The following is a 16,102-nucleotide window of genomic DNA, read 5'->3' on the forward strand; positions in this document are numbered from 1 at the left end:
CGCACTCTCACATTGACCTATTACACCACCTGACTTTATCCAGCCCTGTCCTCCCACTCACATTCAAGCTCTCAAAGAGACACAGGGTGAAGCAGTTTGTCATAAAGACTGTGGAACCTGAAAGGGCAGCTAAATGTGATTTAACTAAGTTATTTTTAATGTACCTAAACTGACAGGTGTGTGGCAGTTATAAACAGGTGCACCATGACCTACAGTAGGTGGGAGGTGGTTAACCCCACCTACCTGTTAACACACATACACACACAACACAGAGTGCCGTAAAATCACACTGTCTACGTGCACTCACTGACACACACACGCACACATACAACACAAGCAGGGAATTTCATAAACAGGCCGGATCTCCTCCTGCCGTCACCAGGAGGCGGGGAGGTCTACAGTGGAGCCGGGCATGTTCAAACATATCCAGGCAGACCAGCCTACCAAGCTCCACACTGCTGTCATTGCGCATGGATTGGATTTATACGCAGACCATATGAGAGGTGTTGTACTATTAATATTTTTTAATATATTTATTATTTAATGTCCTGGCTAAAACCAGTGTTTTCCTGAGGGACCCTTCACACCGAGAAGATGTTTATTTAATGGATTCATTTTGAGGCGCATCACTGCTGAGGGCTGTCCCAAGTTTCAGTTCTGTCTTCGGCTCCGCGTTGTCATGTCTCTCCCGAGCAAAGTGATGCGAGACGGGCTGCTGGAGAAGCGCAGCAGCGGGCTCCTCCAGCTGTGGAAGAAGAAGCGCTGCGTGCTCACGGAGGAAGGGCTGCGGCTGCACAACTGCAAATGCGGCGGAGGAGGCGGTGATGCTCCGAGCTCTGCGTGGAGCTCCAAAGCCAAGGAGCTCCGCTTTGAGCGCATGGCCACGGTGGACTGCGTGGAGTACAAGCGCGGGCTCGTGTACTTCACAGTGGTCATGGCTACGGGGAAGGAGATTGACTTTCGGTGTCCGCAGGACGGCACGGCGTGGAACGCGGAGATTGCTTTGGCACTGGTGCGCTATAAGAACCTGCAGGCCGTGCAAACAGGGCGGAACAGGCACCTGTCCACAACACACCTGGGCAGCACTGGGGAGGATGAGGAGCTCTGACCTGGTGAAGGTAAGCCTCACTTGGGTGGGGGTGATTTTAGACTGGGATGCCATCAAAATGTAGCCAATAGGTTTGACAAAGATATCCAGTCATTATCTGATTGTGTGTTAAACGTTCATTTATTTTGGGTTTGGGGAGCAGCATGGCACCACACCCTCCCATAGCTGGAGTGTCTCAGGTTCACTCCCTGTACAAACTTTTTATGTCAGTGAAACCCAAGTCAAAGCATCACTAAAACAAGAGGTACTTAAGACCCCCAAACTGATATGCATTATGTTACAGACCCATTTGACAAGATTGTCTTATATGATTAGTTTTAGATCAGAATAGTCACTTATTCACTTCAATAGTGAATAAAATTGTGAAAATAAATATTCCCATGCAGTCCCTTAAGGACTCCTGGGGGTTCCCGAACCCCTAGTTGAGAACCACTGACTTAAACACATCAAGGGGAAATGTTTAAATGTCAGAAAATGCTGTCTTTCTCAACCATTTAACATAAAAAAAGTCTGCTAGCTGATTATCTCCCCTCCTGTGGTTGAAGAGGTGCTAATAAACAAAACAATGTGGTGCAGTGATTGGATGGAATGAAAACATCCAGACTCTTGGGGGGAAAAAATGAGGTGGCACATTGCTTAGAAGCACTCAAGCCTCAAGCTAAAAGGTTATTTACAAGTACCACTTCAGTGTTTAGATGTTCCACTGCAGAGTGAAAGTCGTGCAAGTTTTTCCCCTCACTGTGGTCATCGGCCTTAACTGCTCACAGTCGTCTTAGGACACAAACCCACTCTCACTTGAGGACATAATTACGAAGCAATGTGAGCCTCCAAAATAACATCTGCCTGCCTCTCCCTCACTAGGCAGCCAAGTATTTTTAAACACACACACATGTACACACACACACTTAGTGCCTTCTCTTATGTATTTCGCTGGCATATTAAGACGATTGAACATTTCGGAACACCGGAGCTAATGCCTCATTCGTCTTTATCAGCTTTTCCACATTTAGGACACAATCACATGACGACAGTGTTATTTACTGAAACTGGTCATCAAAATCTCAAATGTTCATGAACTGAGTGTGTAAGTCTGAACTATGAGCTCACAGTCCAGGAATCCACAGCGATGCTTCCTTAAGAGAGCTGCAGTAGTCAAGGGCCCAAATTAACTCAGTAGCTGTGGTAACAGTGTAACATAACTCACTACAAATGCACGTTGTAGTACCCCATCAGCCGCCCCGGTGTTGCATATAAAAAGTCAGAATTAATAATATTAAAATGTGCTTTTCTCTTTTTTTTATGCAGCCTCTCTGATACTCGGGAGTGAACCAATCGGAATTGAGAAAAATAGAGGACAGGAGATCCAGCAGCCTGAGGTGCACAGCATGATGGGATGTACAGAATGGACACCAGTGAATATGGATTAAAGGATCAAGAAGAAGTTTATCACAGACACTCTTCTATTCTTCCTACGTGAGCTTATTCACGCTGTCATAGGAACCTGATCGATCACTGTAACATGGATAAGGTCATAGTGGAGACCGCTGCATATGGAAAAGATGGCGATATCTGGACGGACTCTGTAGAGCTGGGACACAGTTTACCCCTTGTGCCTTGATGTTTCATAAATATCTTCCATTCTGGACTTAATTTCCCAACGTTTTCTAACGTTGCTGAAACAGGCGTCACTTTATATCTTAAATCTTGCTTTTGATGGAAATGCATTGCTGTTTGCCTGGCTTTGAAACCTTTTGTTATAGACTGAGCAGATGTGCATGCCTTTTCTAACGCTGAACACGAAGAAGAAATATTTTGCTCATATTCATTGCACATTGTATTCTATACATTTGTTGAAGCCATTTACAGTATTACACTCTGAAAAAGATTAAATACATTTTTGTCAGTAAACCTGAAGTGGATCTATGTGTTAAACATTGACTCAGCTGTCTACACTTAAAAACAGTCTGCTGCATGATTATTTTAGGTTCAGACCATTAATTGCTGAGATCATTTGTTTCCAGTTGTGGTGTAACCTTGCTGTTATAGCCTCTGGAAAATACACACATCCCCAGACACACACAAACACTGTGGCATTGCTCTCCTGCTCTTGCGTGTGTGCTGAAGTCAGGATACCTTTTGTTCTGAGCAGTGTGGAGGACTAATGAGAAGCACAGTTAGCCGGAGGCTTGTGCATACAAACATCCACCCACACAGACTCACCTACAGAGGCCTTACGTGCACACCCAGCATGAAATTCAGCAAGGTCTCAGCATCAGCAGACTCTCGTTAGTGAGGCTGAGCATATATTGTTCATTCAAGCATATTTTGTGTCAAGAAAATAACTGTGTGAGAGAGAGCTGTGTGTGGGGCTCAGTGCAGGTCAGGAATAAAGGGTTGATTGTGTGGTGACTTCTCCCGTTACTGTGGAAAACCCCAAAGCTAGCCACACCGCATGAGTCAGCAAGGGACCAGGAGCATTACAAGGAGCGGATACACCCAATGATGGATGATTGGTTGAAACTGTGTGTGTGTGTGTGTGTGTGTGTGGGATACTTACTGTAAGTGAACGAGATCTGTGGAGAAGTACAGGGTAGTGGTTATGTGCAATACGGCCTTTAAATCCAGGCCGTCAGAGTGTGTGTGCTCACACTACTAGGAGGAATGCATTGTCTAAACATCATAACCTTTGTCCAGGGTGTCTGGTTTTCCCAGCAGCTAAACACACCAACAGTGACCTGCAGTTTCATAAACTAAATCCTAGAACAGCGATCATCAACTGGCAGCCCGTGGGCCTTCAAGCCCTGCCCGCAGAATAATAGCCTAAAAAATGTGAGGAGGAAAGAAATGTGTTGTGGTATTTAACATATTTCCAATGACATTTCCGTCATCACAGTTTTTAACCATCACTCCTCAGTGAACTGCCTCGTTGACGGAAGTCTGATGGCATTTTCTAGTTAAGTATCTGGCTCGCTCTCTGGATTTCCCCTGTTTTTTAGGAGTCAGACACTGATATAGGCAAATAAAAATAACTGAAAGTGAAAATATCAAACAATGATATTGGCTAACTAGAAAATTTCCTCTGGGGAAATTCTGAAAGGGCCACGGGGGCTACTGCCGGTATGTGTACACTATGATGAGATTCTTCAGAGATTTCAAACTATGCCCTTTAACCTCAAAATGTGTGTGTGTGTGTGTGTGTGTGTGTGTGTGTGAGTGAGTGTATTTGTGTGTGTGTGTGTAGCGAAAATCGCATAAAGTTACCTGTGTGTGTGTGTATGTGTTCGAAGCAAGTGTATGCATGTGTGAGGAGTGTGCTCGTTTACGCTCGTGTGTGTGTATCTGTAACTGTAATCACATCAAAGATCGAAGGCAATCAGATCAAAGCAATCAACAGAATTAATTGACACCTGTTCCAGTGACAACAGAGGTAGACAGACTGGAATTTCTGTCCTTGAACAGAAAGCATTTTTGGCGAAACCATAATAGCTATCATTGATCCGACTTCACTTTGAGTGTCCTGAGTTCTTCCTGAACGTCTACATATGTTTTTTTTTAAAGAAAAATGAAAAAAATAGCTTTGTTAGAGCGATCTAAAAAAAATTTTTTTTCAGAAATCTTCCTGCGTTTTTAATATGGGAGCCAATGAGGCTGTTGATGCGTGTTGGTGGCGCATCTATGCGTCGTACGCCCAAACTATAACTCTGACAGCTTTACCAGAGGATTGTGAGTGAGAAGACAAATTTTCCTACGTTTCTATCTTTAAATTATTTCTGTAGAGTGGAATTTGCATTCAAAAAATTTGTATTCTGTAGAGAAAAGTAATAGCACACCGATCCCGATCAAACCGCACGTTTTGATGTATAATTTGTCCTGCAACTCTTCAAGTTGCAGGACTAGTAGCGGGACGAAATTGCGTCCGGAAGAGGAAGAAGAAGAAATCCACAGTATAACAGTAGTGCTCGGTGCGATTGCCCCGAGGCCCTAAGTACATTATATTTCCTTTATTTGAAAGTCCGGCGGCCACAGTGTCTGTTTAGAAAAATTGAACAAAACGTAGTTGATAGCCCCTGTCCTAGAACATGAGCTTATCTAGAGTCAAAAGAATATTATAGATTGTACAAAAAAGTGGATGTAGCGACTGCCTACTTAGAGTATCTCCTAATACAGCCCTAATTCCCCAAAAGTTGGGATGTTGTCAAAAAGGTAAATTAAACAGAAGACTTGGCTAGACCAAGGTGAGACCTTGTTTTTTGAACTGATGTAGTTTCAGTTGTGTTTTAGCCACATGATAAATAAGCAAAACTGCAGACACTAGATAAAATAAAAAATATGTTACCTTTAAAATGAAGCCTTGAACATGCATGTTGGCCCTACAGTTCTTTTGTAATAAGCGTTGGCACAAAAATTCATTTTTTTGGTCTAATTCTAACCCTTCTCCGTTAATGTTTAAACTGATAAACTTTTGTTTTTTGAAAATATACTGAATTATATACATTCTGTTTTCATTTACATTTCACACAGCATCTAAACTTCTCTGGGAATCAGGGTTGAACAACCAAACGCTGAACAATACATTTTTGGACGACCAGAAGGTTTAATGGACTAAAATGCACTGTAATAAGGGTCAAAGTTCAAGCCATGTTAGTGACCTGTCAATCACAATACAGCCATGCCCTAAAGCCTCCCCTTCTATTTACTCTAAATGGAACCATAATTTACAAAATGAACACATGCCGTGGTGAAGAAGACTTGAAAAAATGTTTACTGAGATAATAAATTAAGTGAGAAATGGGTTGTTTTTTGTCATATACTTCTATACAATAGGAGTTCTTTTTGCAATGGTTTCACCCTCTGCTGGCCATTGGAAAGGATGCATTAATTATTTAAGGCACTTATGCACTGCCTTCACTTTTCAGACATGGGGACGGCTCCATCAACATATTTCAGTTGATTTGGCTCCATAAAGCAAATTCAACTAGTTTCCCAGCAAAAGTTGCAGAAAACAGAGCTTGAACTATTAATTTACTTTATGCAACTAAATTAAAGTATTGTAGAAGTCAGTGCTTGTAGAAAGAGGGAGAAAGAAAAAGCATGCATCTGCAAACTTCTTCGACAACAACTCAAAATAACTCCACGTCTTCTTGGAGCTGCTGTGTGGGTGTCAAACCACTAGAGGTCTGTCTCTCTCCTGCTAAGTAAACAGCCTCCCTGTTCACTGTTGTTCGCTGAGGTTTAAGTGTGTGTCTGTGAGGTCTCTCTATGACTTGCACATCAGTGTTTTTATTTTCTATTCAATCAACTTTCACATACTTCACAAGGTGCTGTATAAACCTAAAATACCATATCACTGTGTGAAATGTGTCGGACTTTCTCAGGAAGGTGTTCTTGAAATTGGTTGGACCCTGATCTGTGAGTCTCTTATTTTTATATGTGCAATATTGTCAATATTTTCTCTCTGTATGCAAATATTACTTGTGGAAACTTGTGGACTTGTGGATTGTGTGTAATTGAGTTTTTGGTTTTGTTTTCATTTGGGTTACAGATGGCACCCTTAAGTTTTATTTTAAGGGAACATTTCCCAAGGGCCGCCCTGCAAGCATGTCAAGCATTTCGATCTGTGATGAGAGGTTTTTGTTTGAAGTTTTGACCACCTGATGAAGGAAAAGTCAGCAGATCACCAAAGTTATTGCTACTCATTCTGAAGGGGTTTTAAATGTCTGCACCAAATTTTATAGTTAACAGTTGTTGAGAGTCAGAAAAAAGTCAGATGATCATCAAAGTCATTAGGATTCATCCTCTGGGGGTCACAAATGTCATGGCATTCCCCATTATACCTGTGTACCTATTCCAGCCTGGACCAACAGCTGAAGTTGCCATCCATAGAGCCACTTGTGGGGCTAAATATACTGTATAACATGGAGGACTCCTTTCATTATGCATCACAGGTGTTATAACTATCTCTATCTTCCACAATTTCCACGCAATTGAAATACTGAAAACTGAAATAGTGTCCCTTTCCAGACAATCATGTACCAATAAAAACATAAAAACTCTAGTTCATCATCTAGTTCTTCATCCTCCTGTGCCGTGCAAAGGCCAAATCCCCAGGCTCTATACTGCTGGCCCACCAGTTTATAAAGAATCCGCGAGAGACAAATGGACAGAGAAAGATTAGGCAGTAAGGAGAGAGATGGGGTTGACTAAGTATAGCCTTCACTAACAAAAGAGAAAGAGAGAGTGTGACAATGGGGGGCTCAGAGGGTGGGGGGTGCTCTTAAATAGAGGGACACCAAATTGTTGGCCTCATCTCTGATCTGTCCCTCCAGCCTCTGCTGTTGTCGTATCTTTCCGTCTCGTTTCTCCTGCTTCTGACACCGGTAAGGTCTCTTCATGGTGTGCTCAGTGAAGGTTTTCAGGTGTGATGTTAGACCTATTTCTTCTTTTTGTGCATAAATGGTACTCAGACTGAATGGATGATAGTTTGAAGACATATAAATGTGTTTGGTACTTTTGTCTGAATTTATTAGTTGACTTTTCCCATGTTTCCAAACAATTCTTGAGCTAATGGTTTAAGCAATGGAAATGTAGTCTAACAGTATATAATGCCAATCCACTAAACAGGGATATTAGCAGAGCTGTAGAGCGCTACAAAGTGTTTTGATGTCCTTTATCGAAAGCCCGGTTTGGGGCTGTGGCTGCACCTAAACCTAAGTGCCTCAGCCAGAACACTCTAAAGGATGATCACTTGAAATAATATAAACTAGTTGATTTAAATCTGTAGCTAAAGCAGCTCTGTTCTAATCCGAGGCTGACGAGAACTTTCCAAAGCACCTTGGACTTGTTTTTTTCTTTGCATTGCCAAGTTGGCTGCACCACAGAGGCTCATAAGCATCCATGAGTTACTGGCGGTAAATCTCTAATCCAAGCTGGGCACCCCAGAGCACAATCACCCTCCACAGCTGTCTATCAGATGTCCCCTGGTCTATTTGGGGAGACAGGCCACTCTAAATTCCTCTCCCCGAGATAATCCCAAAGAGAAAGATGGGGATGAGAGATGGGAGAGATGGATGAGGGATGGCTATCGGTCTGGAATTTTCCTAATCCGTTGGAGCAGCTTGAAACCCCGCCATGCTAGGAGGTCTTAGTTGCCATCATTCTCAAATGTAATCAACAAGTAAAATGGGGGAGGGAAAGGGTGAGGTGAGGTAGAGATGACTGCTGTAAACCACGTGTTGAATTGATAAAGGTCAGAAGGCCATGAGGCAGAGGAGGGGTCAGATAATGTGATGACAAAAGTGAAAACAACACTATCAGACTGAGCTGACAAGACGACTTAAAGCACCCTCACAGTGTGCTTTGTTTAATGTGTCACACATTTAATATATTTGGGAGACAAAAATTCCAGCAGGGACAGACAAAATGCCATTCACCTCCATTGCTTAGGGGTGGATACAAGTCTCAGCAGCAGAGGACTCAAACCTCATTAACCTTAATACTAGACTTAAAGCTGGATTTAACATTACTGAGACCAGTGTTTCCCAATGCCAGACATACTCCCACAGCCCTGTCTGACCAGCTCCAGTAACTTCTTGGTAATCGCTGCTTATTTTGCCTCAGTATTTCAACTGTTTATCCATTAGTTTTACCAAAGAATTTCAACCATTTATCCAATATTTTTTTATCTATTTACCCGAACTGTTTATCCATTTATCTATTACATTTAACTTACTATTTCAACTTTTTAATGCATTACTTTTAGATATGAATTTCAGACTATTCATTATTTTTAGCTATTTATATATAAGATATAACTTTTAACCATTTACTTTTAACTAACTAACTATTTAAATGTATATTAGTTACTTTGACCTATCGATTTTAACAATTTACCTTTATCTAACCCTAACCCTAACCATAACCATAACTCGTTTTCACATTCTCTACCAACGTATTTCCATGAACAGTTCGTATGATATTTTTATTAAATATGACGATTATATTTAATGTTATGAAAGGATTGCATGGACGCTATTATCAACCCCTTGGTTAACTTTTAAAATGTAGCTGCTTAGTCAAGTTTCAGCAACAAAAAAAAAATCAGGATTTAAAATAGCTAAAAACCGTGATGTATTTATGTGTGGAGGTTTATGTACGAGTTAACTTAAAATAACAATGGTGAACATCGGATCCCTGGGTCAAAGTCCAAACCCCGATCCAACCTGCCCGATACGGAATTTCTCAGTCTTGTTGTCTCACTTCGCCATGTAGCTGCCAAACAATAAACATGAATATAGGTCACAATACGTTGCTCCTCTTTGCTCATAATTACATGGGGTATCTATGAATGACATCCAGAACAAATCCAGTCATGTTAACTATGATTTTGTTTAAACAACATTCAGGAATTAATTTTGCAAGACATGAGAAGTAGAGGCCATGCTTAAAGTATTACAAAGTGTGTCAAGAGAGTGTTAAGAAGCAGGAGCGTAGAAGTCGATGTGCAGGGTTTTGTATAATTGGCCAGCTGACAGATTGTAGACACTGAAACAGACTCAACATTCTGAGAGAGCATTCATAGAGAAGCATGGAAAGATGATCTGGCCCTCAAAAGGCTGATGAACAAACACTGACAACTGTTCAGTGTGTGTGTGTGTGTGTGTGTGTGTGTGTGTGTGTGTGAGTGTAAGTGTGTGTTTCTAATCCCTTCTGTCTCTCCTCCAGTGAGATTTCATCACCAAGATGCCTGAGCACGTGTGAGTGATCAAGTTTTGTGGTCTTATTATAGACCATTTACAAATCCACCCACATAGACACAAACAACTTTTTGGGAGATTTGTTTACAAATAATCTATGGTCTTTCCTTTCCTCTAAATATTGTCCATTTTTATTTTACAGGCAAGAGGTAAGACCACATTTATCACTGATCACTAAAGTATTTCAGAATGCTAAAAAATTATATATTTTTTTTAGCTTTACGTGAAGTACTTACATTTAACTGTGTTCACCTGAATTATGCTCTCCATCCAGAGGAAGCCAAAGATCTCAGCTTCAAGGAAGTTGATGCTCAAGGTCAGAGAGATCTTTTTTTTTCTGCCAAACTATGATGCAATACATGTGTTTGACCACAGGAGAGCAGCAGAGGATATGTGACTGTGATATACAGATACAGCTGAACATCCAGCATACTGTGAATTTTTTTTTGTTTGAAAAAGTACATTTGATGTTCTAATGTGTTTCACAAAAGCAACTTCAGAGCATCCTGCATTACGTTAATGTGATACATGTTGATTCGTATTTCGATTCGTAAACAGTCTGACTCACACTGTAAAGAGACTCACTGCCCAGTGCAACAAAGCATCAAAACCCAGTTTGACATAAAACATAGTTACATACAGGTATAGTTTTCCTTTTAATATTAGACAATTAAGTCACCATTTCTTTTTTATTATATTTTTTGGGTGTTTTTCACCTTTATTTGCATTTTAAATTTACAGTATTTTTATGTTAATATTCTGCAGGTTTAAAATTTTGTGATAAATTGCTTGCAACATTTTTTCCTAAAATGCTAGCCTTAAAGCCAAAGCATTTTTTCCTACTTAAATATTTAAACAATGAGTGATTTATCAGTAATTGAAGAGTTGATTTACTGCTGGTTTAGGACCACAACTTCCTATTTCAGGGTTTGGGTACTAGTGCTGGAAGTCCTTGGAATTTTTTTTGTTTTTGTTTGAAAAAGTACATTTGATGTTCTAATGTGTTTCACAAGAGCAACTTCCAGCATCCTGCATTACGTTAATGTGCTACATGTTGATTCGTATTTCTGCAGAGTCTGATGGTGGCAAAGGCCAAGGAGGAATTGGAGCAGGAGGTTGTGGTCAAAGAGGAAGAGAAACAGAACTATCTGTCAGAGAGAGCTCCTCCTCTAAACACCAGCAGCATGAGTCTTGCACAGCTACAGGTAACTTGTCCTCAAATTCCCCAAATCCTCCCATGTCCTGTGCTCCTCAGTAATTTAAAACCAGCAAAAGCTGCACCTCCCATTCTACACCACATAATTCTCTTGCATTGTCACTTCCTCATCAAAAAACAATGCCACCTTAGAGACCAACACTAGAATTTTTTTGTTTGTTTCTTAAGGGCGGGCCAGGGACATTTAGGGGGAGAAAGCTGGTCAACAGTAGATTAGGAAGATTAATTTGAGTTTTGATTTTTGGTTAGAGTGTATAACGACCTGGAACATAATGTTGGGAGTGTATTGCCATGCTCAGTAATGTCTCAGTAGTTGCTGCAGCAACTTTTTTTAGGTTTAAACCATTTGTAACACAGATTTGGTGCAATTTTTTTACTATTTTGAGCAACAAAAAGCAACAAAAATGGTTAAAAAAAATTCCACACAAGACCTTGAGGAACACCACAGAAAAATTGTGCTGTGATTTGGTGTAAAAACCTGAGACACTCTAAGAATTACTTTTTCAGCGATTGCATGGCGAGCACCGCCTTATTGTCAATATACCAAGGACAGCTATGCATCCTCTGTATGAACTAAATCACAATGGGTTATTTTTATTTTTTTAGTTTAACTTAAAAGTAAATGGCTACTTTGGGGAGTAACATAATAACACATGGACAAGTGTCTCAGCTTTCTAGTTATACCAAATTTCTGCAATTCCAAGACTGTTTAGTGACCCCCTAACAATAAATATGTGTTTAAGTACAGGACCTCTGCAAAGAGCTCCATGCTAAGATCGATGTGGTGGATGAGGAGCGATATGACATTGAAGCTAAAGTCATGCTCAACACACGTGAGGTATGCATCACTTTCTCAGTCATTTCCATGTTATATGAGCTGAACTCGAAATGTAAAGATCACAAAAGCAAAGAAGAACTGTCACCATGAGAAAATCCTGCACTTTTAATGGTAATTATTACCTTTCAATGCCAGATTAAAGACCTGAACATCAAGGTGCTAGACCTCAGGGGGAAATTTAAGAGACCTAGTCTTCGTCGTGTTCGTGTGTCTGCTGACGCCATCCTTCGCTCGCTGCTGGGCTCCAAGCACAAAGTCTCCATGGACCTCCGGGCCAACCTCAAGTCTGTCAAGAAAGAGGACACTGAGAAGGTGTGTGTAGATGGAAATTAAAGACGAACACACTCCTACATACACACAAAGAACACAATCAAACCAGTGCAAGCAAGATGTGCACCTTCCTTAGGGGCAGGCCTGCAAGTTAGCTACTGTAAAGTTTCAGATACACACATGATGTCATCGCTTGAAGCGCACCTGAAAAGTGCTTATGTGTGTGTGAAGGGTGTGTTTCAGCAGTAGGCCGGTGCAGGGCGGCGACCATGTGTGTGTGTGTGTGTGAGAGTAGATACAGTACATAAGACAATGATGCCATTGTACACAGAACAGTAGCTTTTGTGACATTCTGCTCCCTGGTTAGTGTGTATGTGTGTACATGTGCAGACTAGCCACTCCTGGTGTGTATCTGTGCGTGTGCCTGCATGGTTGTGTGTGTCTCACAGTGTATTACGGCTGTAAACCAGTTATACTAGTGCAGTTATACAGTATCCCCACAGGGGATTCCCAGATGACAGCATAGGCTTGAAAAGCTTAAGATACAACAATGATAACAATAAGATTTCCTGAACCTGCTCTACTTCACAGTCAGTCAGTGTGTTCTTCTTTTATACCATTTAACTCTCTGTCTCTGTCTGCAGAAGAGGCCAGTGGAGGACAGCGACTGGAGGAAGAACGTGGAGGCCATGTCAGGGATGGAGGGAAGGAAGAAGATGTTCGATGCTGCTAAGGGTCCTGCCCAGTGAACCCAGCTGGTGATCACTCCTCCTGCATCTGAATCGGTTTCGTTTCAACGGTCTATTGCAGCTTCTCCATTTCTTTTTAATGCTGTTATCCTGGTTTTTGCTTTTGCCATATCTCCACACTCCTGAAAGGTTTTCTCAACTTTCCTTAAGAACTGATCTGTTTGGTGTTTCTTAATATGGTGTTAAAACAGCCCCGTCTCCTAAAATTTTCATTCCTATACAGCAAAACTGCATAATCAGTTCTGTTTTCGGGGAAATCGTGGATTAGGTTTATTTTTGACTCATCAAAAATACTTTAGCATATTTCTTATGAAATGTATTTGAGAATGCAGATTTGTTGTATGGGAACCATGTGGCAACATTTGGGGCTGAAAAATAAGGCCTTTGACAACTGTTCAGGGATGAATGTCTCTATAACTCACCTGTTTGAAATATATTAAGGTTTAAAATTATTCATAATTAAGGGTGTGTCTGCTTTGAGTGACACTTGGTTGCTGTCACACATGGCTAGCTGCTGCATTAGGCCCGCATCAGCACCACTTTTTTTATTAGACAGAAGTCAGCTTATCTAGAAGACAATCGTGGACAGTAATGTAAATCAGTAGGCCAAACCGATATAATAATATCACCCTGCAAAATTAAACTGCATCTTTGGTATTCTTGCTTGGTGATCAACTGAACTGTAGCAAAATGATGTGTACTTTATCACCTGGATTTACAATAATAAAAATAAAAGACACAAACTGTATTTCATGTCTTTTTGAGGGGTCATAAATGGGTGTTCATGGAACAATGTCTTTCCTTAAATAACTTTCATCTAGCATCATCTCATCAGGTCAAATTTTCGTTTTTTCCAATGCTTTATGACCAAATAATTGCAAAACTAATGCCACCCTCATCAGCCTCTGATGTACTTTGTGTTTGGTGCTGATTAGAATGCTTAATATTCTGGTGAACATGGTAGGCAGTATATACATGCTAAACAACAGCATGAAATGATTATTTAGCTTACTGCTGCACCAAACCACAGCCCAACGAGATGCAATGGAGGAATGCAAAAGGAACACATGGACTTCTCCGAGAGAGCAAATTTCTGCTGATATGCGTCTGCCAGCTGTCCACGCCAGCATCCTGTCCTCTGCTTTAGCCGCTGTCTCTTTTGCATGCTCATAAAGCACACCCTGAAAAGAGCTTCCGTGATGGGGCTTTAATCATTATTGCCTTATCCCTGTGGATGCAAAGAGCCTGCAGAAGACATGAGTCACTGAATATAACTTTCCCTTTATATGAACCCTGCAGCAACACTTTGGCCAGGGAGTGACATGCAAACTAGTCCAATCAGATAGCTTCTTAATGGCTCAAGCTACAAGCCAGCCTTCACCAAATATGAGTGAAGCAGGGTCATGTTAGCCCAAGCACACAGAAGAAAGGATGTGGATGAGCATCAAGGGATCTTTCTGCACATTATGATAGTACCTCATCCTGTTTATTGCGGTTTGCACTGAATAAAAAACAAACAGGTTGGCATACGGCGGGGTTTGATAATAAAGCCAGGTGAGGTGGAGGGTGTGTGTTGGACTGAGCCCGAGCCTGGGTCAGAGTCCGACACACTGGGCTCTGAGGAAAGGTGTGGCCTCGCACAGCAGAGCAAACAGTCTGACTCACACTGTAAAGAGACTCACTGCCCAGTGCAACAAAGCATCAAAACCCAGTTTGACATAAACCATAGTTACATACAGGTATAGTTTTCCTTTTAATATTAGACAATTCAGTTGCCATTTCTTTTTTATTATATTTTTTGGGTGTTTTTCACCTTTATTTGCATTTTAAATCTACAGTATTTTGATGTTAATATTCTGCAGGTTTAAAATTTTGTGATAAATCGCTTGCAACATTTTTTCCTAAAATGCTAGCCTTAAAGCCAAAGCATTTTTTCCTACTTAAATATTTAAACAATAAGTGATTTATCAGTAATTGAAGAGTTGATTTACTGCTGGTTTAGGACCACAACTTCCTATTTCAGGGTTTGGGTACTAGTGCTGGAAGTCCTTGGAATCACTTAAATTTAAACGTGCTATTTCCAAGGCTTGAAAAATGCTTACATTTTGAATTAAAGTCAATGAAACTGCTTGCAATTTAAGTAATACAAGATGTCAAGTCTACGTGACACATTTTGAAACTTTTATTTCATCATGCTTCTGTAGATGCTGCCATTACACATAATTTTAGCACAATAACATCAATTTTATTATGATTTAATCATTGACTCTGTATAAACTATTGGCCTGCTGCAGCTCTGGAACCACATCTGACAAACAAATTATACAAAATAAAATGGTCATTTCTGTACTTTTTCACTTTCATTTATCATTGGTTTAGACCCAAAGCAATTTGTATTCCCTAATTGTAAAAATGTGTAGTTTATATATACTGCAAAAAATACATATTTTTAAAACATTTTAGTCAACTAAAATGTGCATCATAGCTTACTAAAGTCTACGTCCCAACTCTTTAACCTCTCATTTATACCAACTCAAGTAATTTTGAGTTTTCCTAGCTGGGCTAGCTTTCAATTCCAAATCTCCTGAGATATTTTTTTTCGGTGTCCAGTCTCCCATTTGCACTTGGGTCCTCGCAACATTATGACAAAAACATATTAATAAATGCTAAATGTGTCCTAGTACTAATGTTGGTAGGCTAATTCAGACTTAGTAAGCTGTTTTATCTTGATTGTAAGACTGAAAATAAGGTTGGTGGCTCCATCCTGACATTTCTTCTTCTTCTTCATTTAAATGCCTGGCATAACAGCGACACATACTCAACACCCTGGTGTGGTGGTCATGTTACTTTGATAAGAAGTGACTTCTCCAAAAAGTGGGTGTGACTGGAAACAGAAATGTGAAAAAGTAGCTAATTTCAAGAAGCTTATTTTTTGTTAATAGGCTAAGTTTAAACCCATTTCACAATTCTAATCCATTAATATCGTGTCCTGTATTGCATTTAACCTGTTCTGACCATATTTCCTGAACAAACTGAAGTCACAATTTTGATTTATGTTATGGAGATGCAAACAAAAAGGCAAATAGTTATTTGTTTTTATTTATTATTGATGTATTATTATTTTGTTACTTAAAAACAAGTCTGAAAAAGAATTAATTAGTTGTTAAA

The 16,102-nt window shown here is 40.3% G+C and overlaps 2 protein-coding genes across 3 annotated transcripts; both read left to right on the top strand.

Annotated features, from left to right (window-relative positions):
- Positions 1-368: 368 nt before the first annotated feature.
- On the top strand, positions 369-3,009 carry phlda3 (pleckstrin homology-like domain, family A, member 3). Its single transcript, XM_059333706.1, has 2 exons — positions 369-1,118; positions 2,414-3,009. The coding sequence occupies exon 1, from the start codon at positions 680-682 to the stop codon at positions 1,106-1,108; it is 429 nt and encodes a 142-aa protein (XP_059189689.1). The 5' UTR covers positions 369-679; the 3' UTR covers positions 1,109-1,118; positions 2,414-3,009.
- Positions 3,010-7,910: 4,901 nt separating this feature from the next.
- On the top strand, positions 7,911-12,934 carry tnni1a (troponin I type 1a (skeletal, slow)). Of its 2 annotated transcripts, XM_059333432.1 has the most exons (6): positions 7,911-7,956; positions 10,131-10,177; positions 10,935-11,066; positions 11,826-11,915; positions 12,051-12,227; positions 12,830-12,934. In XM_059333432.1, exons 2-6 carry the CDS (start codon positions 10,169-10,171, stop codon positions 12,932-12,934), a joined length of 513 nt encoding a protein of 170 aa, XP_059189415.1. In that variant the 5' UTR covers positions 7,911-7,956; positions 10,131-10,168. The 2 variants fall into 2 exon arrangements, with proteins under 2 accessions (XP_059189415.1, XP_059189414.1); XM_059333431.1 differs by lacking the exon at positions 7,911-7,956 and having other exon boundaries at positions 10,121-10,177.
- The last annotated feature ends 3,168 nt before the right edge of the window (positions 12,935-16,102 follow it).

This window comes from Centropristis striata, chromosome 5 (assembly GCF_030273125.1).
Source record: "Centropristis striata isolate RG_2023a ecotype Rhode Island chromosome 5, C.striata_1.0, whole genome shotgun sequence".
Lineage (NCBI taxonomy): Eukaryota > Metazoa > Chordata > Actinopteri > Perciformes > Serranidae > Centropristis > Centropristis striata.